This window comes from Rhinoraja longicauda, chromosome 34 (assembly GCF_053455715.1).
Source record: "Rhinoraja longicauda isolate Sanriku21f chromosome 34, sRhiLon1.1, whole genome shotgun sequence".
In the NCBI taxonomy this organism is placed as follows: domain Eukaryota; kingdom Metazoa; phylum Chordata; class Chondrichthyes; order Rajiformes; family Arhynchobatidae; genus Rhinoraja; species Rhinoraja longicauda.
The window spans coordinates 2,090,050-2,115,360 of NC_135986.1; the positions used below are offsets into that span (position 1 = coordinate 2,090,050).

The 25,311-nt window shown below is 45.4% G+C and overlaps 1 protein-coding gene across 1 annotated transcript; it reads right to left on the reverse strand.

Moving 5' to 3' along the window:
* Nucleotides 1-39: 39 nt before the first annotated feature.
* LOC144609284 (uncharacterized) lies at nucleotides 40-24,444 on the reverse strand. The gene is made up of 8 exons (XM_078427714.1): nucleotides 23,999-24,444; nucleotides 21,939-21,967; nucleotides 12,261-12,899; nucleotides 10,380-11,876; nucleotides 8,411-8,527; nucleotides 5,947-6,078; nucleotides 3,731-3,849; nucleotides 40-147 (listed from the first exon to the last, which is right to left on the reverse strand). Exons 1-8 carry the CDS (start codon nucleotides 24,442-24,444, stop codon nucleotides 40-42), a joined length of 3,087 nt encoding a protein of 1,028 aa, XP_078283840.1.
* Nucleotides 24,445-25,311: the final 867 nt, after the last annotated feature.

Sequence of the window (25,311 nt, forward strand, 5' to 3'; positions counted from 1 at the left end):
CCGTGCCGCTCTAAGTTTCCAGAGTTTCTTGATGCTACGCTAGCTCAAATTCTCTGCCAAGGCAATCACTCTCGCTAAAGCTCTTAACTTCATCTCTTTGGTCCACGTTTCAACCATAGCTGTGATAAAGTCTAGAGCAGAGTGATCCTAAAAAGACACAAATCAGGCTTCAATCAATGGGCTATCGCTAAGATTACCGAATCATTAAAATCTTCACTCCTTTGTATCCGCGAATCTTAACATAAATGGTGTCCATCTGAAAAACAAACCAGGAGGGTTGTGAGTTTTCCTGCATATGAAAGTTGATTTTATTTTATTAATGGAAGAAAGTCAAGATATACTTTGCCATGTATTTTCTTTCTTTAAACAAGTCCAAATTCTATCCACTTTAGTTTAGTTTAGTTTAGAGATACAGCGCAGAAACGGGCCCTTTCAGCCCACTGGGTCCACGCTGACCAGCGATTCCCACACATTAACACTACCCTACACCCACTAGGGACAATTTTTATATTTTACCAATGCCAATTAACCTACAAACCTGTACGTCTTTGGAGTGTAGGAGGAAACCAAAGAACTCGGAGAAAACCCACACAGGTCACGGGGAGAACGTACAAACTCCGTGCAGACAGTACCCGTAGTTGGGATCGAACCCGGGTCTTCGGCGCTGCATTTGCTGTAAGGCAGCAACTCTACCACTGCACCGCCATGTCGCCCAAACTGTGCTTTAACAAATGAAGCAACCCATACTGGAGTACATTGTGTCTTGGGTTGGTGAGTAGAATTTATGCCACCCAATGCCACCATTCATTCCCTACAAAGTTGCTCTATGTGGCAGATGAGAAAATCTAGCCTGCGTTAAATTCTACATCTCAAGTTCTCATGGATTCTGAATTTCAGCAAATATGCTCTGCTTTGTGGAAGTAAGCTCCATTTTTGTCAAAGTGAAATTACATGACCCACCACCAACAGAATGTAGGTAGTCACTTCACAACAAGTTACTTCACCACAAGAAGTTTCACAATGAATACATACACTGATGAACCAGGTATGACCACCTGCCTAATATACTGTTAGTCCTCCGTGTGCCGCCAAAACAGTGCCAACCCGCCGAGGCATGGACTCTACAAGACCCCCTGAAGGTGTCCTGTGGTATCTGGCACCAAAACATTAGCAGCAGATCCTTCAGCAGCACCCCACAAGCCTTGCCGTTTCAGAGATGCTCTGACCCATAACAATTTGGCCTTTGTCAAAGTCGCTCAGGTCTTTTCTCCTGCATCCAACACATCAACATCAAGTACTGACTGTTCACTTGCTGCCTAATATATCCCACCCCTTGACAGGTGCCATTGTAACAAGATAACCAATGTTATTCACTTCACCTGTCAGTGGTCATAATGTTTTGGCTGATTGGTGTAGATAATTAATGTTAGACCTCTGTTTAAGGTAGGGTTAAGTTTGGATACAAATTGGATGTGAGTAGTTGCAAATCTCAACCTGAGTTTGGCCTGGTTATCTTGACTTCTGTTAATTGATTTATTTCTCAAAAACCACATTATATATACCTTATGTGTACATTTGAAGTTGGCAATATATGACATTGGCCATAAAAGGAATAGTTTTGGAGTATACTGATCGAAAATTAGATGGAAATTGGGAAAGAGATTGAAGGGGATTTCAGGAAGCCTTAAATAGATCAACTATTGGCAATTGGGCACTAATTTCCCACTGCATCATAGCAGTGGGTGATGATGTAATATATCTGGTATAAAATTTGTGATATCATTACATCTAGGCAGTATTTGATCAAGGAGCCTTGGTTACGCTAGAGTCAACCAGAATCAACCAGAGCAAAAATCTTCCACTGGCTGGAATCATAACTTGCACAGAGGATTGTTGTGGTGGTTGGTGGTAAATGATCATACCCACAAGACATCTCTGCAGGAGTTAGGCCCGCTTCGCCATGGATTGTCACCTTGTGGAGAACCTTTTGTGGTCCTGAGATCCTGAGAGCAATGCCGTCTGGAGCTACGCTCCTGGTGGGGTCACCCATGGCGGTCATTGTCGTGGCTATCCCTCGAGGTGGAGGATGATGGTTTACGTTGCGATGTCAGAACGAAGACGCCTGTGCGTGTGTTTGTTTAACGTGTACTTGATGTTGCATTCCAAGAAGCACACGGTCCTTCACAAATCAATCAACTAATTCCAATGGCAGGGGAACCAAGACGATTGGAGATGATAGATTTGTTGCAGCCTTCATCCGCCTTCACAGCCGTTGAATTCAAGATAACTTTGTCCGCCTGGTCCGCCGTTGAGATCTTGTACGTTGGATCGTTCTTTGTCTGGACCCTCATCCTCGACCTTACCGCCATGAGTGGCCCTACTAGAAGCTAGTGCTTCCGACGGCATCGCTCTTGGAATTATGGGGGCACGCAGGCCTCTTCACCATGACAAGGTGAACGATCTGAAGAGGCCATGGCGGTAAGGCCGAGGGGGTGAGGTCCCTGACAAAGAGTAATCCAACCAAGACCTCAACGGTGGAACAGGTGGAGGATGATGGCTGACTTTAGTGGAGCTACACAACGGCTGGGAAGGCGGATGGATGAAGGCTGCAGCAGGAAAGGGTCCCCGGTCGTCTTGGACTCAGTGCCACTGGATCCTGACCCAGATCTGTCAAGGACCGTGTGGTGGCTGTCAGTACACCAGTCTCCCTACATTAAACAAAGTCACGCACAGGCGTCCGACCCTATGGAGAGGACAGTCATACTCGCTTCGAGTGACGTCCGATGCCCTTAGGCCAAATCACCTTTAGCTGCTTCGTCAATGACCTTCCTTACAATACAATACAATACAATACAATATATCTTTATTGTCATTGTACCCAGGGGTACAACGAGATTGGGAATGCGCCTCCCATACGATGCAATAATTTAGGTAATTTAGACAGCAGCAACCCAACGAAACGAACAGTTGTAACAGTTTTGGACAGGGTAAAGTGCAAGTTGATCTATGCGTTGTGGCCATCCGGCTCAGCAGGACCGGTTCATAGCAGCTATGGCCCTGGGGATGAAGCTGTTCCTGAGTCTGGAGGTGCGGGCATAGAAGGCCTTGTATCGTCTGCCCGATGGAAGGAGTTCGAACAGACTGTTGCAGGGGTGTGAAGAGTCTTTGTGGATGCTGGTGGCTTTTCTGAGGCATCGTGTGTTGTAGATGCCCTCCAAGTCTGGTAGCTGTGTTCCGATGGCCCTCTGAGCTCTATGGACTACCCGCTGTAGAGGTTTCCTTTCTGCCTCCGTGCAGCTGAGGTACCACACAGGGATTACATCATGAGGTCAGAAGTGGGGATGTTCGCTGATGATTGCACAATGTTTAGCACCATTTACAATACTTCAGATACTGAAGCAGCCCATGTATAAATGCAGCAAGACCTGGACAAGATCCACTCTTGGGCAGATAGGTCGCAAATAACATTCATGCCACACAAGTGGCAAGCAATGACAATATCCAACACGAAAAACACCAGACTTTTTCTTTTAGCTTTCTTGTTGATTGTATGTTTTGTGCGTTTGTCTGAGTCTGTGTGCCTTTGATATTACCGCAAGGACAGTTTTTACTTCACCTGTACCTGACTGCACTTGTGCATTTGACAACAGACTCAACTGGACATGACTTAACTAATGCTAGAGATACTATGTCACAATTGGGAGCACAAAATCTAGTTCTGGGCACTGACCGTTTTCTTAAACTCTTGCGAAAAATCACGGTATTCAGGTGATTTGTCATTCGTTAGTTCTTCTGAAAATTTTTTGTTCTTTATCTTGAGTGTAACTTCAACAATGGCCTCAACTTCATCTGTAAATCAACAGATACAATTAATCGATCACAAGTTGGTCAAGATCTTATCTCACATGGAAAATACGAGATCCAGAAGATACAGGTTTGGAGGGATATGGGCCAAACGCAGACAGGTGGTACTAGTATAGCTGGGACATGTTGGCTGGAGTGGGCAAGTTGGGCCAAATGGCCTGTTTCCACTCTGTATCACTCTATGACTGTGGCTCGATACATAAAATTACTTTTAAGCACAAATTGTAACGAACTGGAAATCACTGCCTGTAAGGATAGTGCTGGCTGATTAACTTATAGATGTGACATACTTGGAACAATTATTTTATTGTAGAGTTAGCGGAACTGCCACAGGTACATTGGGCCAAATTGGCTTCTCGTGTAAGCTCCTATGGTTTAGAAATGTTCTTCTCCGTGGATTGTCACCTTGTCGTGGTGGAGAAGCTTGTGTGATCCTGAGATCCTGAGAGCGATGCAGTCTGGACTATACTCTTGGTGTGGTCACCCATGGCAGTAAGCTCGAGGGGGAGGTCCCTGACAAAGAGCGATCCAACCAAGACCACAACAGTGGAACAGGCGGAGGATGATGGCTAACGTTAGTGGAGCATCACAACAGCTGGGAAGGCAGATGGATGAAGGCTGTAGCAGGAAATGAGTCCCCAGTCGTCTTGGACTCCATGCCACTGGATCCTGACCCAGATCTGTCAAGGACCGTGTGGTGGCTGTCTGTGCACCAGTCTCCCCACGTTAAACAAAGTCACGCACAGGCATCCTCCATAAAGGGCGGCACGGTAGCGCAGCGGTAGAGTTGCTGCTTTACAGCGAATGCAGCGCCGGAGACACAGGTTCGATCCTGACTACGGGTGCTGCACTGTAAGGAGTTTGTACGTTCTCCCCGTGACCTGCGTGGGTTTTCTCCGAGATCTTCGGTTTCCTCCCACACTCCAAAGACGTACAGGTATGTAGGTTAATTGGCTGGGTAAATGTAAAAATTGTCCCTAGTGGGTGTAGGATAGTGTTAATGTACAGGGATCACTGGGCGGCACGGACTTGGAGGGCCGAAAAGGCCTGTTTCCGGCTGTAGATATATGATATGATATGATGATATGATAAAGGGAGTGGACAGTCATATTCACTTTGACCGCCGCTGATGATGTATGGTTTTTTCCTGCATTATCTAATAGACAATAGACAATAGACAATAGGTGCAGGAGGAGGCCATTCGGCCCTTCGAGCCAGCACCACCATTCAATGTGATCATGGCTGATCATTCTCAATCAGTACCCCGTTCCTGCCTTCTCCCCATACCCCCTGACTCCGCTATCCTTAAGAGCTCTATCTAGCTCTCTCTTGAATGCATTCAGAGAATTGGCCTCCACTGCCTTCTGAGGCAGAGAATTCCACAGATTTACAACTCTCTGACTGAAAAAGTTTTTCCTCATCTCCGTTCTAAATGGCCTACCCCTTATTCTTTTTCACTAAAAATAACTTTTTCACTAAGTGGTCATAGATCACATTTTCTTCCTGGTGTGAGGCATTCTTAAACCCTTGTTGCAATTTCCGCTTCAGATAGCGATTTCCAAAGCATTGCCCTGTTAGGGCCTTGTTGGGGATCTTGGACCATATTATCCTGGGACAACTTTTGTTGTGCGCTTCAAGGGGCAATGTTTTTTTATTAGCACAACGCTGGATTATTTTGTCAGCCACAAAAGTAAATTAGAATGCAATAACCGCTGATGTATATCTATATACTAAAACTCATTTGTTTGTTTGTTTGTTCCTGAACAACAGCCAAAACAGTACACGATAGCGCGACAATATTAGGCCCACCTTACTCACCGTCGATCCTTTGGTGCCAATGGAAGAAGTTTCATTGAAATCGGTGTTATATTTTAAAAGTTATTTTAAAGTTTAAATCTATCTCCTCGGGAGGGAAGGGGGTGGGATGGGAAGGGGGAGGGGTGGAGGAAAGGGTGCTGCACCAATGCAGGAGAGGTTTGGGCCCAGTGGGTCCACTTGGTCTAGTCTAAAATAAAATAGAAAGCCATTTGTGTTTAACTTTCAAAATAACATAAAGTGCAATTCCTTTGAAAATAGACTCACCTATTTCAATGGTATCTTCTACAAATTGACAGAATTCTCCTTCGTAGTTGTCTAGGCAGTCACAGTCATCACCATCCCAGATCCCTCCATTCTGACAAGGTTTTTTTGCGACTATAACAGATAATAAGATTTCTATTGGTTGGCAGACAGGAAACAAAGAGTAGGGATTAACGGGTCCTTTTCAGAATAACAGGCAGTGACTAGTGGCGTACCGCAAAGCTCGTTGCTGGGACCGCAGCTATTTACAATGTACATTGATGACTTGGATGAAGGGATTAAAAGTAACATTAGCAAATTTGCAGATGACACAAAGCTGGGTGGCAGTGTGAACCAAAGATACCAGAGTAACAAGATGAACCACTCCGTTGAAATCGCCTACGCTGAAGTGTAGTACGCAAAGGAGTGGAACTGGCGCCATTTTAGTAGGCAAAACCCACCGTTCGCTATGCCTCTCGCAGTGTAATCAGTGTTGTGGGAGAACAGTATGTGTGATGAAACCATTAAAATGCAGAATATATCTCATCTATCAACTCACATTTTGTTGTTATTTTTATTTTTTAATGTTTTCCCCCTGCTTAATTTCTCTGAGTTTATTATTTCTTACTGTTTCTGCCCATTTCCCTCCCATTCATCCTCCCCAGCCCCCTCTTTTGTGCAGTTTCCCTTCTATTGCTCAAACACACACTCTGCACAAATTTAACACACACACACACACACACACACACACACACACACACACACACACACACACACACACACACACACACACACACACACACACACTGTTCTCTCACATACATTTCATTAGACCATACCCAAACACATTTGCAATCAGTGACATCAAACTTTCCACTTTGTATCACTCTATGACTGTGGCTCGATACATAAAATTACTTTTAAGCACAAATTGTAACGAACTGGAAATCACTGCCTGTAAAGGTAGTGCTGGCTGATTAACTTATAGATGTGACATACTTGGAACAATGATTTTATTGTAGAGTTAGCGGAACTGCCACAGGTACATTGGGCCAAATTGGCTTCTCGTGTAACCTCCTATGGTTTAGAAATGTTCTTCTCCGTGGATTATCACCTTGTCGTGGTGGAGAAGCTTGTGTGGTCCTGAGATCCTGAGAGCGATGCCGTCTGGAGTATGCTCTTGGTGGGGTCACCCATGGCAGTAAGCTCGAGGGGGAGGTCCCTGATTAAGAGCGATCCAACCAAGACCTCAACAGTGGAACAGGCGGAGAGGATGATGGCTAACGTTAGTGGAGCATCACAACAGCTGGGAAGGCAGATGGATGAAGGCTGCAGCAGGAAATGAGCCTCCAGTCGTCTTGGACTCCATGCCACTGGATCCTGACCCAGATCTGTCAAGGACCGTGTGGTGGCTGTCTGTGCACCAGTCTCCCCACGTTAAACAAAGTCACGCACAGGCATCCTCCATAAAGGGAGAGGACAGTCATATTCACTTCGACCGCCGCTGATGATGTATGGTTTTTTCCTGCATTATCTAATAGACAATAGACAATAGACAAGAGGTGCAGGAGGAGGCCATTCAGCTCTTTGAGCCAGCACCACCATTCAATGTGATCATGGCTGATCATTCTCAATCAGTACCCCGTTCCTGCCTTCTCCCCATACCCCCTGACTCCGCTATCCTTAAGAGCTCTATCTAGCTCTCTCTTGAATGCATTCAGAGAATTGGCCTCCACTGCCTTCTGAGGCAGAGAATTCCACAAATTTACAACTCTCTGACTGAAAAAGTTTTTCCTCATCTCCGTTCTAAATGGCCTACCCCTTATTCTTTTTCACTAAAAATAACTTTTCACTAAGTGGTCATAGATCACATTTTCTTCCTGGTGTGAGGCATTCTTAAACCCTTGTTGCAATTTCCGCTTCAGATAGTGATTTCCAAAGCATTGCCCTGTTAGGGCGTTGTTGGGGATCTTGGACCATATTATCCTGGGACAACTTTTGTTGTGCGCTTCAAGGGGCAATGTTTTTTTATTAGCACAACGCTGGATTATTTTGTCAGCCACAAAAGTAAATTAGAATGCAATAACCGCTGATGTATATCTATATACTAAAACTCATTTGTTTGTTTGTTTGTTCCTGAACAACAGCCAAAACAGGACACGATAGCGCGACAATATTAGGCCCACCTTACTCACCGTCGATCCTTTGGTGCCAATGGAAGAAGTTTCATTGAAATCGGTGTTATATTTTTAAAGTTATTTTAAAGTTTAAATCTATCTCCTCGGGAGGGAAGGGGGTGGGAGGGGAAGTGGGGAGGGGTGGAGAAAAGGGTGCTGCACCAATGCAGGAGAGGTTTGGGCCCAATGGGTCCACTTAGTCTAGTCTAAAATAAAATAGAAAGCCATTTGTGTTTAACTTTCAAAATAACATAAAGTGCAATTCCTTTGAAAATAGACTTGCCTATTTCAATGGTGAGTAATAGACTCACCTTCTGCAAATTGACAGAATTCTCCTTCGTAGTTGTCTAGGCAGTCACAGTCATCACCATCCCAGATCCCTCCATTCTGACAAGGGTTTTTTCCGACTATAACAGATAATAAGATTTCTATTGGTTGGCAGACAGGAAACAAAGAGTAGGGATTAACGGGTCCTTTTCAGAATAACAGGCAGTGACTAGTGGGGTACCGCAAAGCTCGGTGCTGGGACCGCAGCTATTTACAATGTACATTGATGACTTGGATGAAGGGATTAAAAGTAACATTAGCAAATTTGCAGATGACACAAAGCTGGGTGGCAGTGTGAGCCAAAGATACTAGAGTAACAAGATGAACCACTCCGTTGAAATCGCCTACACTGAAGTGTAGTACGCAAAGGAGTGGAACTGGCGCCATTTTAGTAGGCAAAACCCACCGTTCGCTATGCCTCTCGCAGTGTAATCAGTGTTGTGGGGGAACAGTATGTGTGATGAAACTATTAAAATGCAGAATATATCTCATCTATCAACTCACATTTTGTTGTTATTTTTATTTTTTAATGTTTTCCCCCTGCTTAATTTCTCTGAGGTTATTATTTCTTACTGTTTCTGCCCATTTCCCTCCCATTCATCCTCCCCAGCCCCCTCTTTTGTGCAGTTTCCCTTCTATTGCTCAAACACACACTCTGCACAAATTTAACACACACACACACACACACACACACACACACACACACACACACACACACACACACACACACACACACACACACACACACACACACACACACACACACACACACACACACACACACACACACACACACACACACACACACACACACATATTCACTCACTGTTCTCTCACATACATTTCATTAGACCATACCCAAACACATTTGCAATCAGTGACATCAAACCTATTTCCAGAAATCCTAATATTGTATTCACAATATTAGGATTTCTGGAAATAAGTTTGATGTCACTGATTGCGAATGTGTTTGGGTATGGTCTAATGAAATGTATGTGAGAGAACAGTGATCATGATAGGGAAAAGCATGTGCTGAGAAGTGTGTGCATGACTGATTATATATATCTATACATTATATATATATTATATATGATTATATATATATGATTATATATTATATATTATATATATCCATATATTACAAGGTGCAAGGTTCTGCGTGCAATGAAACATGCCTGCAATGCTGGTCTGCACACTCACCGTGTTTATCTATCCTACAGAGTTTTCTCTGTGGCAGAGGTGTCTAAGGTCAGAGTGTGACGTTTGAATTAATAGGCTTAGAAAGTAGGGGTTGCCATCCATCTCACTCCCAAATACGGGACAATGTGGCATCTCCGCCCCAAGCCCCACATGACTTCACCCAGCCAGCGGCCGCGTGCTCCTGCTCCACCACTGGCGACCGCTGGCTGGGTGAAGTAACGCAACCACCGTTAGGCGGCACCTGGGCCTACGGACCTTCACTGTCAGGGCCTACAGCGTCCGGGCCTACACTGTCGAGGCCTACAGCGTCGGGACCTACAGCTTCCGGGCCTACAGCGTCTGGGCCTAGAGCGTCCGGGCCTACAGCGTCCGGGCCTACATTGTCTGGGCCTACATTGTCCGGCCTGACAGTGTCCGGGACTACAGCGTCCGGGCCTACACCAACCCCCCCCCCGCCCCCTCCCCTGGCATCAGTCTGAAGAAGGGTCTCGTCCCGAAAAGTCACACATTCCTTCTTCCCAGAGATGCTGCCTGACCCGCTGAGATACTCCAGCATTTTTTTGTACATTAAACACATTCAGGTTTCACTCATTAAACATAAACACAGAAGCCATAAACTACAACTTTGATAAAATAGATAATACTGGGTGTAGTGAGCATCAGTAGAGGTAGAAACTGCATTCCGTCATTCAGGTGTGTTACCGACAAAACCGAAAGTTTACAGCTCTACAAAAACTCAAACTGAGCAATTACCTGGTAACTTTGTTGTGGTAGATCCTGTGGTGGTGGGTACAGAGATCAGATGAGCCGTTGTCAAGACCCGCTTTGTGGTTGTATTGAATCGATTCCTTGCAGTGGTAGTTGAACTGGACGCGTTAGTGATCCTGTTGGCTGGTGGGCTGGTCACTGTGATGGACGGGCTGCTTGATGATGTGGTTGTTGGCGTGGTTGTTGGTGTGGTTGTTGGTGTGGTTGTTGGTGTGGTTGATAGTGTGGTTGTTGGTATGGGTGTTGGTGTGGTTGTTGGTGTGGTTGTTGATGAAGTTGTTGGTGTGGTTGATTGTGTGGGTGTTGGTGTGGTTGTTTGTGTTGTTGCTTGTGTGGATGTTGGTGTAGATGTTGGTGTGGTTGATGGTGTGGTTGTTGGTATGGTTGTTGGTGTGGTTGTTGGTGTGGTTGTTTGTATGGTATTTGGTGAGGATGTTGGTGAGTTTGTTGGTGAGTTTGTTGGTGTGGATGTTAGTGTGGTTGTTGGTGCGGTTGCTTGTGTGGATGTTGATGTGGTTGTTGGTGTGGTTGTTGGTGAGATTGTTGGAATGGTTGTTTGTGTGGTTATTTGTGTGGTTGTTGGTGTGGATGAAGGTGAGTTTGTTGGCGTGGTTGTTGGTGTGGTTGTTGGTGTGGTTGCTTGTGTGGATGTTGCTGTGGTCTGTGTGGTTGTTGGTGCGGTGGTTTGTGTGTTTGTTTGTGTGGTTGTTGGTGTGGATGTTGGTGAGTTTGTTAGTGAGTTTGTTGGTGTGGTTGTTGGTGTGGTTGTTTGTGTGGTTGCTTGTGTGGATGTTGGTGTGGTTGTTGGTGCGGTTGCTTGTGTGGATGTTGATGTGGTTGTTGGTGTGGTTGTTGGTGAGATTGTTGGTGTGGTTGTTTGTGTGGTTATTTGTGTGGTTGTTGGTGTGGATGTTGGTGAGTTTGTTGGTGTGGTTGTTGGTGTAGTTGTTGGTGTGGTTGATTGTATGGTATTTCGTGTGGATATTGGTGTGTTTGTTGGTGAGTTTGTTGGTGTGCTTGTTGCTGTGGTTGTTGGAGTGGATGTTGGCGTGGATGTTGGTATGGTTGTTAGTGTGGTTGTTGGTGTGGTTGCTTGTGTGGTTGTTGGTGTGGTTGTTGGTGAGATAGTTGGAGTGGTTGTTTGTGTGGTTATTTGTGTGGTTGTTGGTGTGGATGAAGGTGAGTTTCTTGGTGTGGTTGTTGGAGTGGTTGATGGTGTGTTTGTTGGTGTGGTTGTTGGTGTGGTTGCTGGTGTGGTTGCTTGTGTGGGTGTTGGTGTGGTTGTTTGTGTTGCTTGTGTGGATGTTGGTGTAGTTGTTGGTGTGGTTGATGGTGTGGTTGTTGGTATGGTTGTTGGTGTGGTTTTTCGTGTGGTTGTTTGTATGGTATTTGGTGTGGTTGTTGGTGTGGATGAAGGTGAGTTTGTTGGTGTGGTTGTTGGTGTGGTTGTTGGTGTGGTTGCTTGTGTGGATGTTGATGTGGCTGTTGGTGTGGTTGTTGGTGAGATTGTTGGTGTGGTTGTTTGTGTGGATGTTGGTGTGGATGTATGTGTGGTTGTTGGTGTGGTTGTTGATGTGGTTGCTTGTGTCGGTGTAGGTGTGGTTGTTTGTGTTGTTGCTTGTGTGGATGTTGGTGTAGTTGTTGGTGTGGTTGTTGGTATGGATGTTGATGAGGTTGTTGGTGTGGTTGTTGGTGAGATTGTTGGTGTGGTTGTTTGTGTGGATGTTGGTGTGGATGTATGTGTGGTTGTTGGTGTGGTTGTTGGTGTGGTTGCTTGTGGGGATGTTGGTGTGGATGTGTGTGTGGTTGTTGGTGTGGTTGTTGGTGTATTTGTTTGTGTGGTTGTTTGTATGGTTGTTTGTGTGGTTGTTGGTGTGGTTGTTGGTTTGGTTGTTTGTGTGGTTGATGGTGTGGCTGTTGGTATGGTTGTTGGTGTGGTTTTTGGTGTGGTTGATTGTATGTTATTTGGTGTGGTTGTTGGTGTAGATGTTGGCGTGGATGTCGGTGTGGTTGTTAGTGTGGTTGTTGGTGTGGATGAAGGTGAGTTTGTTGGTGAGTTTGTTGGTGTGGTTGTTGGTGTGGTTGTTGGTGTGGTTGTTGGTGTGGTTGTTGATGAGATTGTTGGTGTGAATGTGTGTGTGGTTGTTGGTGTGGTTGTTGGTGTGGTTGCTTGTGTGTATGTTGGTGTGGATGTGTGTGTGGTTGTTGGTGTGGTTGTTGGTGTGGTTGTTGGTGTGGTTGATTGTATGGTATTTGGTGTGGATATTGGTGCGTTTGTTGGTGAGTTTGATGGTGTCATTGTTGCTGTGGTTGTTGGTGTAATTGTTGGTGTGGATGTTGGCATGGGTGTTGGTGTGGTTGTTGGTGTGGTTGCTTGTGTGGTTGTTGGTGTGGTTGTTGGTGAGATTGTTGGTGAGATTGTTGGTGTGGTTGTTTGTGTGGTTATTTGTGTGGTTGTCGGTGTAGATGATGGTATGGATGTTGATGTGGTTGTTGGTGTGGTTGCTTGTGTGGATGTTGGTGTGGATGTGTGTGTGGTTGTTGGTGTGGTTGTTGGTGTGGTTGTTTGTGTGGATGCTTGTGTGGGTGTTGGTGAGGTTGTTGATGTGGTTGTTTGTGTGGTGAATGTTTGTGTGGATGTTGGTGTGGTTGTTGGAGCGGTTGCTTGTGTGGATGTTGATGTGGTTGCTTGTGTGGTTGTTGGTGAGATTGTTGGTGTGGTTGTTTGTGTGGTTATTTGTGTGGTTGTTGGTGTGGATGTTGGTGAGTTTGTTGGTGTAGTTGTTGGTGTGGTTGATGGTGAGTTTGTTGGTGTGATTGTTGCTGTGGTTGTTGGAGTGGATGTTGGCATGGGTGTTGGTGTGGTTGTTAGTGTGGTTGTTGGTGTGGTTGCTTGTGTGGTTGTTGGTGTGGTTGTTGGTGAGATTGTTGGTGTTGGTGTGGATGTTGGTGTTGAGATTGTTGGTGTGGTTGTTTGTGTGGTTATTTGTGTGGTTGTTGGTGTGGATGTTGGTGAGTTTGTTGGTGTGGTTGTTGGTGTAGTTGTTAGTGTGGTTGATGGTGTGGTTGTTGGTGTGGTTGCGTGTGTGGGTGTTGGTGTGGATGTTGGTGTGGTTGTTTGTATGGTATTTGGTGTGGATGTTGGTGTGATTGTTGGTGTGGTTGTTGGTGTTGTTGTTGGTGAGGTTGTTGTTATGGATGTTGGTGAGGTTGTTGGAGTGGTTTTTTGTATGGTATTTGGTGTGGATGTAGGTGAGTTTGTTGGTGAGTTTGTTGGTGAGTTTGTTGGTGTGATTGTTGGTGTGGTTGTTGGTGTGGTTGTTTGTTTGGTTGTTTGTATGGTTGTTGGTGTGGTTGCTTGTGTGGATGTTGGTGTGGTTGTTGGTGCGGTTGCTTGTGTGGATGTTGATGTGGTTGTTGGTGTCGTTGTTGGTGAGATTGTTGGTGTGGTTGTTTGTGTGGTTATTTGTGTGGTTGTTGGTGTGTATGTTGATGAGTTTGTTGGTGTGGTTGTTGGTGTGTTTGATAGTGTGGTTGTTGGTATGGGTGTTGTTGTGGTTGTTGGTGTGGTTGCTTGTATGGTATTTGGTGTGGATGTTGGTGAGTTTGTTGGTGAGTTTGTTGGTGTGATTGTTGGTGTGGTTGGTGGTGTGGTTGTTTGTGTGGTTGTTGGTGTGGTTGTTGGTGCGGTTGCTTGTGTGGATGTTGATGAGGTTGTTGGTGTGGTTGTTGGTGTGGTTGTTTGTGTGGTTATTTGTGTGGTTGTCGGTGTAGATGATGGTATGGATGTTGAGGAGGTTGTTGGTGTGGTTGTTGATGTGGTTGTTGGTGTGGTTGTTTGTGTGGTTGTTGGTGTGGTTGTTGGTGCGGTTGCTTGTGTGGATGTTGATGAGGTTGTTGGTGTGGTTGTTGGTGAGATTATTGGTGTGGTTGTTGGTGTGGTTGATATTGTGGTTGGTGGTATTGGTGTTGGTGTGGTTGTTGGTGTGGTTGCTTGTGTCGATGTTGGTGTGAATGTTTGTGTGGTTGTTTGTGTGGTTGTTGGTGTGGTTGTTGGTGCGGTTGCTTGTGTGGATGTTGATGAGGTTGTTGGTGTGGTTGTTGGTGAGATTATTGGTGTGGTTGTTGGTGTGGTTGATATTGTGGTTGTTGGTATTGGTGTTGGTGTGGTTGTTGGTGTGGTTGCTTGTGTCGATGTTGGTGTGAACGTTTGTGTGGTTGTTGGTGTGGTTGTTGGTGAGATTGTTGATGTTGTTGTTTGTGTGGTTATTTGTGTGGTTGTTGGTGTGGATGTTGGTGTGGTTGATAGTGTGGTTGTTGGTATGGGTGTTGGTGTGGTTGTTGGTGTGGTTGATTGTGTGGGTGTTGGTGTGGTTGTCGGTGTGGTAGTTGGTATGGTTGTTGATGAGGTTGTTGGTGTGGTTGACTGTATGGTATTTGGTGTGGATATTGGTGTGTTTGTTGGTGAGTTTGTTGGTGTGATTGTTGCTGTGGTTGTTGGAGTGGATGTTGGCATGGGTGTTGGTGTGGTTGTTAGTGTGGTTGTTGGTGTGGTTGCTTTTGTAGTTGTTGGTGTGCTTGTTGGTGAGATGTTTGGTGTGGTTGTATGTGTGGTTATTTGTGTGGTTGTTGGTGTGGATGTTGGTGAGTTTGTTGGTGTGTTTGTTGGTGTGGTTGTTGGTGTGGTTGTTGTTGGTGTGGATATTGGTGCGTTTGTTGGTGAGTTTGATGGTGTCATTGTTGCTGTGGTTGTTGGTGTAATTGTTGGTGTGGATGTTGGCATGGGTGTTGGTGTGGTTGTTGGTGTGGTTGCTTGTGTGGTTGTTGGTGTGGTTGTTGGTGAGATTGTTGGTGAGATTGTTGGTGTGGTTGTTTGTGTGGTTATTTGTGTGGTTGTCGGTGTAGATGATGGTATGGATGTTGAGGAGGTTGTTGGTGTGGTTGTTGATGTGGTTGTTGGTGTGGTTGCTTGTGTGGATGTTGGTGTGGATGTGTGTGTGGTTGTTGGTGTGGTTGTTGGTGTGGTTGTTTGTGTGGATGCTTGTGTGGATGTTGGTGTGGTTGTCGGTGTGGTTGTTGGTGAGATTGTTGGTGTGGTTGTTTGTGTGGTTGTTGGTGTGGTTGATAGTGTGGTTGTTGGTATGGGTGTTGGTGTGGTTGTTGGTGCGGTTGCTTGTGTGGATGTTGGTGTGGTTGTCGGTGTGGCAGTTGGTATGGTTCTTGATGAGGTTGTTGGTGTGTTTGATTGTATGGTATTTGGTGTGGATATTGGTGCGTTTGTTGGTGAGTTTGTTGGTGTGATTGTTGCTGTGGTTGTTGGAGTGGATGTTGGTGAGATTGTTGGTGTGGTTGTTTGTGTGGTTATTTGTGTGGTTGTTGGTGTGGATGTTGGTGAGTTTGTTGGTGTGTTTGTTGGTGTAGTTGTTGGTATGGTTGATGGTGTGGTTGTTGGTATGGTTGTTAGTGTGGTTGTTGGTGTGGTTGCTTGTGTGGGTGTTGGTGTGGATGTTGGTGTGGTTGTTGGTGTGGATGTTGGTGAGGTTGTTGGTGAGTTTGTTGGTGTGATTGTTGGTGTGGTTGTTTGTGTTGTTGTTTGTGTAGTTGTTGGTATGGTTGCTTGTGTGGATGTTGGTGTGGTTGTTGGTGTGGTTGTTGGTGAGATTGTTGGTGTGGTTGTTTGTGTGGTTGTTGGTGAGATTGTTGGTGTGGTTGTTTGTGTGGTTATTTGTGTGGTTGTTGGTGTGTATGTTGATGAGTTTCTTGGTGTGGTTGTTGGTGTGTTTGATAGTGTGGCTGTTGGTGTGGTTGCTTGTGTGGATGTTGGTGTGAATGTTTGTGTGGTTGTTGGTATGGGTGTTGGTGTGGTTGTTGTGGTGGTTGCTTGTGTGGGCGTTGGTGTGGTTGTTTGTGTGCTTGCTTGTGTGGTTGTCTGTGTGGTTGTTGGTGTGGTTGCTTGTGTGGATGTTGGTGTGGTTGTCGGTGTGGTTGCTTGTGCGGATATTGATGTGGTTGTTGGTGTGGTTGTTGGTGAGATTGTTGGTGTGGTTGTTTGTGTGGTTGTTGGTGTGGTTGATAGTGTGGTTGTTGGTATGGGTGTTGGTGTGGTTGTTGGTGCGGTTGCTTGTGTGGATGTTGGTGTGGTTGTCGGTGTGGCAGTTGGTATGGTTCTTGATGAGGTTGTTGGTGTGTTTGATTGTATGGTATTTGGTGTGGATATTGGTGCGTTTGTTGGTGAGTTTGTTGGTGTGATTGTTGCTGTGGTTGTTGGAGTGGATGTTGGTGAGATTGTTGGTGTGGTTGTTTGTGTGGTTATTTGTGTGGTTGTTGGTGTGGATGTTGGTGAGTTTGTTGGTGTGTTTGTTGGTGTAGTTGTTGGTATGGTTGATGGTGTGGTTGTTGGTATGGTTGTTAGTGTGGTTGTTGGTGTGGTTGCTTGTGTGGGTGTTGGTGTGGATGTTGGTGTGGTTGTTGGTGTGGATGTTGGTGAGGTTGTTGGTGAGTTTGTTGGTGTGATTGTTGGTGTGGTTGTTTGTGTGGTTGTTTGTGTAGTTGTTGGTGTGGTTGCTTGTGTGGATGTTGGTGTGGTTGTTGGTGTGGTTGTTGGTGAGATTGTTGGTGTGGTTGTTTGTGTGGTTGTTGGTGAGATTGTTGGTGTGGTTGTTTGTGTGGTTATTTGTGTGGTTGTTGGTGTGTATGTTGATGAGTTTGTTGGTGTGGTTGTTGGTGTGTTTGATGGTGTGGTTGTTGGTGTGGTTGCTTGTGTGGATGTTGGTGTGAATGTTTGTGTGGTTGCTGGTATGGATGTTGATGGGGTTGTTGATGTGGCTGATTGTATGGTATTATGGGAGATAATACGTTATTATTTTATACATGATATTATTTTATACATTAGACATTGTTACGGTATTATTTTATACATTGTTGTTTAAGGTTTGTAACTACTTAGGGATTAGGCGCCTCTCTGGAACTAATTAAGGCGCTCTAGACATTCCTTACCCTTGACACGTGTCGGTAACATAACACTCCTTTGCTTTAGCCTGTACCTTTGCTTTAGCTTAGACGATAAGGGTAGCAGAATGTGAAGAGATGAAGACATTCATCAATGAGTAGGATTTAATGGTGGCAAGAGAAGAGATAAGGAAAGACATAGGCCTTGGGGTGATGGATGGTTATGAGGGATGGTCTAGCAGGAAATAAGGGAGGCGAAATATGAAGGGATGTGAGCATTGAGATAAGGATATATTACTAAATGGGATTTAATGGTGTTGGGACAAACGGGTACTACAAAGAAATGAAGGACTGAAGAAAGGAGTGTGGGTATGAGGTAATGCAAAGGAGATAAGGTTTAGAATAATCCTATAAAAATAGGCTGCCCGGTGCACTAAGTGGGCAGTCAGATGGTTGACATCCTGATTGTTCCAGCCGATGCTTGCAAATAAAGGCTTTTAACTTCTTGAAGAATTCTCCGTGTCATCTGCTTTATTTTGAACACCGGTAACCACGACAAAATTGGCGTAGTCGGCAGGATCGGAAAGAGGCCCGTTCGATAAAGGACGACCAGCCAAGGGCACTTCCTAGCCCCACGGGGGCTCCCCGGAACAACAGGACAAGGGTGGCCACCCGCTAAAAGGTAGGCGGTTTTCCGCTTCATTTGGACTTATAACCTGTTGAAACGGGGGGCCGCTGGTGACACAGAAGCGTCTAGGGGTTAAAGGGCCTCTCCGATCCAAAGAATCTGTCTAAACTATTCTAAAAAGAGACCCGGAGGATTGCTCAGGAAGGCTGCGCAGTGGGGTAAGTAAAAAATAGATAAGTTAAGAAAGTGGATTTGTGACGTCACTAAGACCTCGTGGATACCGCCCTAAGAGGATAGGGGACTGAATAGACGAGGCGTCCTGTGGATACCGCTCTAGTTAACTAGAGATCACTCTGGTTAGCTAGGGGTCTGGACAGGCATGATAAAACGTCCTGTGGATACCGCTCTAGTTAACTAGGGATCACTCTGGTTAGCTAGGGGTCTGGACAGGCATGATAAAACGTCCTGTGGATACCGCTCTAGTTAACTAGGGATCACTCTGGTTAGCTAGGGGTCTGGACGGGCAGGATCAGATGATCTGTGGATACCGCCCTAAGTAAGTAGGGGTCTGTACGGGCAGAACAAGAATTGGAATAATTGGATAACATAAAAATAATAAAATTGCAAAATATTAAAGGAATATAGTAGAACTGTAGAAGATAGAAATAGCGTAATAGGTAGCATGGTGACTATAGAAACGGAACGGAGTGAGACCAAGGACTGCATTTAAACTGACTGACCAAGTGCACTAAATAAGACGAATACAATGAATAAAATAACTGCAGTTGAAATACTAAGTAAGAAATTCCCCGTATCCAAAGAGGATATTCAAAAACATTCTGAAAAATGGGAATAAAGGACGAAAAAATTGGTTACGAAATGGCCCACGGAATGATATAAATATGATATAAATTTTGATATAAATTTTGATATATTTATATTTTGATATAAATATGTGTGATGAAATAGAAGTGTTAATTAAGAACTATAAGCCTAAGGATAAATCAGAAACCCGAGTAACGAAAAAGGAAAAAGAACTAGACGTGCTCAAATTGTTTAGAATAGAAGGAGAAAGGCTGAGGAAAGCATACCAGGAAAAGAATAATAACCCCAAACAAGGGTGAAAAACCCCCAAAACAGCATGAAAGTCAGGAGCTTCAGGAGAAAAAATCAACTCTGTACCCCAGCCTAAGGGACCCTGGGTATCCCCCTCCCTATTCCGGCCAGGACGGAACAAAGCAGTGCCCTTTGGTAAAAGGGAATAGTGGAGATAGAGGGAGAAGTCACAACTTGGAACGATGAGCAAGACATAAAGGAATATAGACAGAAGGGGGCAGCGAGAAAAGGAAAGGATGAAGCAAAAAGCACGGGAACTAGAAGCAGACATCAAAAGGCTGCAGGACCTCAGGGACAGAAAGATTTATGGGACCCGTTAGGCAGCAAATGAGGAGTATGAGGGAGACAGCAACGCAGAAACACAGGCAAGTAATCAGCAGGCATCAGAGAAGGCAAAACTGTGATAATGAAGCAGACTTAGAAAGTGATGGGGAAAGAACAAGGGAGTGTAGAAGGGAAATAGAGGCATCCATAAAGCGCTTAGAGATAGAGATAAGGGAGATGGAAAAAGATATGGAAAGAAAAAGAAAGGAAAGCCAGGGGTACGCCCAGAGAAGACTGAGGTGGGAACGTATACAGATAGAACCACAACAAGAGATGGTGAACGAGAGACAGGAGCTGAGGGGGAGAATGATGCCATTACTTTTGAAAAAGGCAGGACAAACCCAGTATATTCCTTGGGCGACCCGAGACCTAGAAGGGCTGAGAAACGCCTTGCCCAACATATATGACGGGGCAGGAAAATGGATTAGGGCCTTTGAGGAGGAAACTATGGGACGATTATTGGCTATGGGAGATTTGAAGGCACTACTGGTGAAGGTAATGGGAACCACGAAATTCGCAGAGCTGTTTGAAATGGCTGGGATAAAAAACGCAAATAACCCGATGATTGATGGCCAGTCATTTGACCTAGTCAGACCGAGGGTATGGCAGGCCCTCAGAGACTGTTACCTGCTCAAGGTGGACTTAAAGACATTGAGGGGAGACCCGCTGGGGGACACGGATGCCCCCTCCGGTTAAGTCCAGACTGGAGGAAGTGGTGGGATTGTCAACCATACCCCACTCCAAGTTCAGGGACCACCTGGTTCATGCAGTTGACAAATATCGTAAGGATAGAAAAAGACTGGTGGACCAACAAGAAGAGGTGGAGAGAAAGGTGATGCAAATGCAACTAGAAGAACTAAAAAAGAAAGAACGTGGAAAAGGAATGAAAATGCCGGCAGTAACAGCAGACCTGGCTGAAACAGCAGAAGTGAATGATACACCGATGCACAGTGAGTCCTAATGCAGAGCCAGACGGGGGCTGGATAATCCCATGCCAATAATAAATGTCTTTGGGGGAGCTTCTCCTCAAATGTCCTATCAGGGGCAAATCAGATCAGGGAATCAGCCCCGACAGGATTGGGGCCCTCAAGGGGGAGCACAAGGAAGGGGAAGAGGAAGGCCAGTAGGCAGACAGGTAGTTGATAGAATATGTTGGGGAGGCACCGGAGGCAGGGTACTTTTCAGTGATTGATCTCTGCTCAGCATTCTTTAGCGTGCCGTTAGCGGAAAGATGCCCGTTTTTGTTTGCATTTACTTACAGGGGCATTCAATATACTTATACTAGGATGCCGCAGGGATTTAAACACTCGCCTCATGTTTTCAATCAGGTACTGAAGGCAGATTTGGAAGGTGTATCCCTACATAGTACGTTAATACAGTATGTGGATGATTTGTTGGTCTGCTCTGAAAGTGAGGAGCAATGTGAGCAAGACACCCTGACTCTTTTAGAAAGGCTGGCGCACGGAAGCCATAAAGTGTCCAGGAAGAAGTTGCAGTTTTGTAAGCAACCGGTGGAATATTTAGGACGGTTGATCTCCAAGGGAGTAAAGGCTATAGCACCAGATCAAATTGAGGCAATAATTAAAGCTCCCAAGCCTCAGACAGTAAAGCAAATGATGACATTTTTGGGAATGTCTGGATATAGCTTAGACTGGATTGGAGAATATGCTGAAATTGTGATGCCATTGAGAAAAGTACTGAAGGAAGCGGGACACATAAATTTGAGAAATGTTTTACAATGGAATGAGGAGGCGGAGACAGCTTTTAACACCATTAAGCGAGAGTTACAGTCAGCCCCAGCCCTAGCCCTGCCAAATTATGGGAGGGTCTTTCACTTGTATGTTTCCAACAGGCAGGAGGGCTACGCTGCAGCAGTACTGATGCAGGAAACAGGCATAGGTAAAGCTAAGCAGCCTGGAGCATACTACAGTACAAAATTGGATGAGGTGGCGCAGGGTTACCCACCCTGCTATCAGGGACTGGCTGCATTGCACTATGCGTACAACAAAGCCTCATCTATAACCATGGGCTATCCTGTAACTATATATACACACCATAAAGTAGTTGAGCTGTTGGAGAAGGGGAAGTTTGTATTAACACCAGCCAGAATAATAGCATTTCAAATGCTGTTGACATTTCCAGACATTACAATACAAAGATGCACCACAAGTAACATAGCTGATTATGTTCCGCTTGACTATGAGGGGGAGCCCCATGATTGTGTTGGGGAAACGATGGTTTTTTCTAAATTAAGGACGGACTTACAATCAGAACCATTGAATGATGAGGACAAGAAAGTTTTGTTTGTGGATGGTTCATGCTATAGGGATTATGATGGCAATCATGCAGGATTTGTAGTAGTGCAGCAGGACCAATCAGGTTTTCAAACAATCAGATTAGAAGCTTGCCCACAACCTTGTTCAGCCCAGTTAGCGGAGATTAAGGCTTTAACAACAGCGTGTGAAATGATGGAGGGTGAGAAAGCTGACATTTACACAGATTCAGCATATGCACATGGGGTCTGTCACCTGTTTGGGGCAATATGGAAGCAACGTGGCTTCAAGAAAAGCAATGGGGACCCCATACAGCATTTTCAGCAAATTTCAGACCTAATAAAGGCACTGACTAAACCTAAGGCACTAGCTATCGTTAAATGCCAGGCACATAAAAAGGGAAACGATATGATCACAAAGGGCAATCATGCTGCAGACGAAGCAGCCAGAAAAGCGTCTGGATGCCAATCAGCCATTATTGCCCCGCAGGTAGATTTGAACCCGCAACCCACACAGGAGGATATAGTTGCGATGCAAGGTAGGGCTACTTTAGCTGAACAAACAATGTGGAGACAGAGGGGAGCCAATCAGAATGTAGAGGGCCTGTGGACTACGGACGAAGGTTTGCTGGTAGCACCTACACCTCTGCTGACCATTCTCATCTCAGAAGCGCATGGGCTAGACCACTGTGCAAGGGGGGAAGTGTTAAGGAAGATAAAGAGAGATGGATTTTGGTCACCCTATCTACAGGCTTCAGTAGATTACATTTTGTCACAATGTGAGATATGTGCTCAAAACAATGTTAGAAAAGGAATAACAACACCTATAGGACATATACCTGTGCCCGAAGGACCATTTAGGCACCTGGTTATTAACTATGTGGACATGCTGAAAAAAGTAAGAGGGAAAAGGTATATGCTGGTAGTAATTGATAGATTTAGCAGATGGGTGGAGGCAGTACCATCTAAGGATTTAGGTGCAGGAACTGTAGTCAAGTTTCTGACTAACGAGGTCATCCCACGATTCTGTATACCAACCGAAATCAGTTCCGACAATGGATGTTGGTGTGGTTGTTGGTGTGGTTGTTGGTATGGGTGTTGGTGTGGTTGTTGGTATGGGTGTTGGTGAGGTTGTTGATGTGGTTGTTTGTGTGGTGGTTGGTGTGGGTGTTGGTGAGTCTGTGGGTGTGGTTGTTGATCTGGTTGTTGGTGCGTTTGTTGGTGCGTTTGTTGGTGTGGTTGTTGGTGTTGCTTGTGTGGATATTGGTGTGGTCTGTGTGGTTGTTGGTGTGGTCTGTGTGGTTGATGGTGTGGTTGATGGTGTGGTTGTTGGTGTGGTCTGTGTGGTTGTTGGTGTGGTTGATGGTGTGATTGTTGGTGTGATTGTTGGTGTGCTTGTTGGTGTGGTTGTTGGTGTGATTGTTGGTGTGCACGTTGGTGTGGTTGATGGTGTGGTTGTTGGTGTGGTTGGTTGTGTGGTTGCTTGTGTGGATATTGGTGTAGTCTGTGCGGCTGTTGGTGTGTTTGTTGGTGTGCTTGTTGCTGTGCTTGTTGGTGTGGTTGTTCGTGTGGTTGTTGGTGTGGCCCGTGTGGTTGTTGTTGTGGTTGTTTGTTGGGCTATTGGTGCGGTTGCTGGTTTGGTCCGTGTGGTTGTTGGTGTGGTTGTTGGTGTGGTTGTTGGTGTGGTTGTTGGTGTGGTTGTTGGTGTGGACTGTCTGGTTGTTGGTGTTGTTGTTGGTGTGGTTGTTGTTGTGGCTGTTGGTGTGCTTGTTGGTGTGGTTGTTTGTGTGGTTGTTCGTGTGGTTGCTTGTATGGATGTTGCTGTGGTCTGTGTGGTTGTTGGTGTGGCTGTTGGTGTGGTTGTTGGTGTGGTTGTTGGTGTGGTTATTGATGTGGTCCATGTGGTTGTTTGTGTGGTTGTTGTAGTGGTTGTTTGTGTGTTTCTTGGTGTGGTTGTTGGTGTGGTCCGTATGGTTGTTGGTGTGGTTGTTGGTGTAGGTGTGGGTGTGGTTGTTGGTGTGGTTGTTGGTGTGGTTGTTTGTGTGGTCCATATGGTTGTTTGTGTGGTTGTTGGTTTGGTTATTGGTGTAGATGTTGGTTTGTTTGTTGGTGTGGTCTGTGTGGTTGTTTGTGTGGTTGTTGGTGTGGTTGTTTGTGTGGTTGTTTGTGTGGTTGTTGTTGTGGTTGTTTGTGTGGTTCGTGAGGTTGTTGGTGTGGTTGTTGGTGTGGTTGATGGTGTGGTTGTTGGTGTTGTTGTTTGTGTGGTCTGTGTGGTTGTTGATGATGTTGTGCTGGTGTTTGGCCTGGTGATGTCACTGGTCAACATGGTGGTTGGTGTGATTGGTGTGGTGGTTGGCATGGTCGATGTCATGTTTGACGTTGGGCTTGGTGTGGTTGACGTGGTCAGTGTGGTCGCTGTAGTGGTTGGTGTCATCAATGTGGTTGTTGGTGTGAGCGATGTAGTGCCCAATACGGTGGTCGCTTTGCTTGCTGTCGTCATCAGCGTGGTCAGTGGAGATGTGGTGGACGGTGCAGTTGATGTGGTCGGTGTGGTGGTTGGTGTAGTTGTCGGTGTGCTGGATGTTTTCCTTTGTGTCGTCGATGTGGATGTGGTGATCGGTGTGGTGGTTGACGTAGCTGATGGGGTTAATGTGGTGATTGTTGATGTGGTTGTTGGTATGTTGGGCTCTGTGGTCAATGTGGTGGTCGGTGTCCTGGTCACTGTAGTTGCTGTGGTCGGTGCAGCTGTCTCTGTGGTCCATGCACTAAATGGTGGGTATGGTACACAGACCAGTTGACAGGTTGTTGTGCTTAATATGCCCGTTGGCGTGCTGGTCTCTGTGGTACGTGTACTGATCAATGTGTTGGACTCTCTGGCTGGAGTGGGGGTTTGTGCATTGCGCTTTGCGGATGAAATGTCATGAGCATTTTGTATAATGTTGAGGATCATTCTGTTTTTACTCATATGAGTGTCAGATAATCCTCCGAGGCCTTGAATAAACCAGATAAAAAGAGCAGTATTTTGTAACTGATTTCATTTTTAACATTTTAAGATATGACACATTTGGGGCATGCTTGAAGATATTCCACTGGGCAGCATGGTGGCGCAGCGCTAGAGTCAGACTGAAGAAGGGTCTCGACCCGAAACATCACCCATTCCTTCTCTCCCGAGATGCTGCCTGACCCGCTGAGTTACTCCAGCATTTTGTGTCTCCCTTCATGGGGAAAGATCTTTGGCAGCTCTAGCTTTCAGACTTGATAATTCTAAGTTCTCTTCCACCTATTTCAAATCAAAGTGTCAATTGTGTGTTACCATTTTGTCTGTCAGTGTGTAAAATTTTCCCTGTAGCCAGGTCATAACACTTTAAATCTTTTTCACCTAATCAAATTTCTTATCAGGTTGGTGACACACTTGTAGAATGCTCGCTTAGATGTTTTTAATTAACAATGTGTTTTCTAAGTTCTGGAAATAATTGCAACCTAACTTACCCAGTGTGGTGGACACAAAATGGTGGAGTAACTCAGCGGGTCAGGCAGCATCTCAGGAGAGAAGGAATGGGCGACGTTTCTGGTCTTGACTTCATATTTATACAGTCTGTGCGGTCGTTAGCTTAACATTTATTTCAATC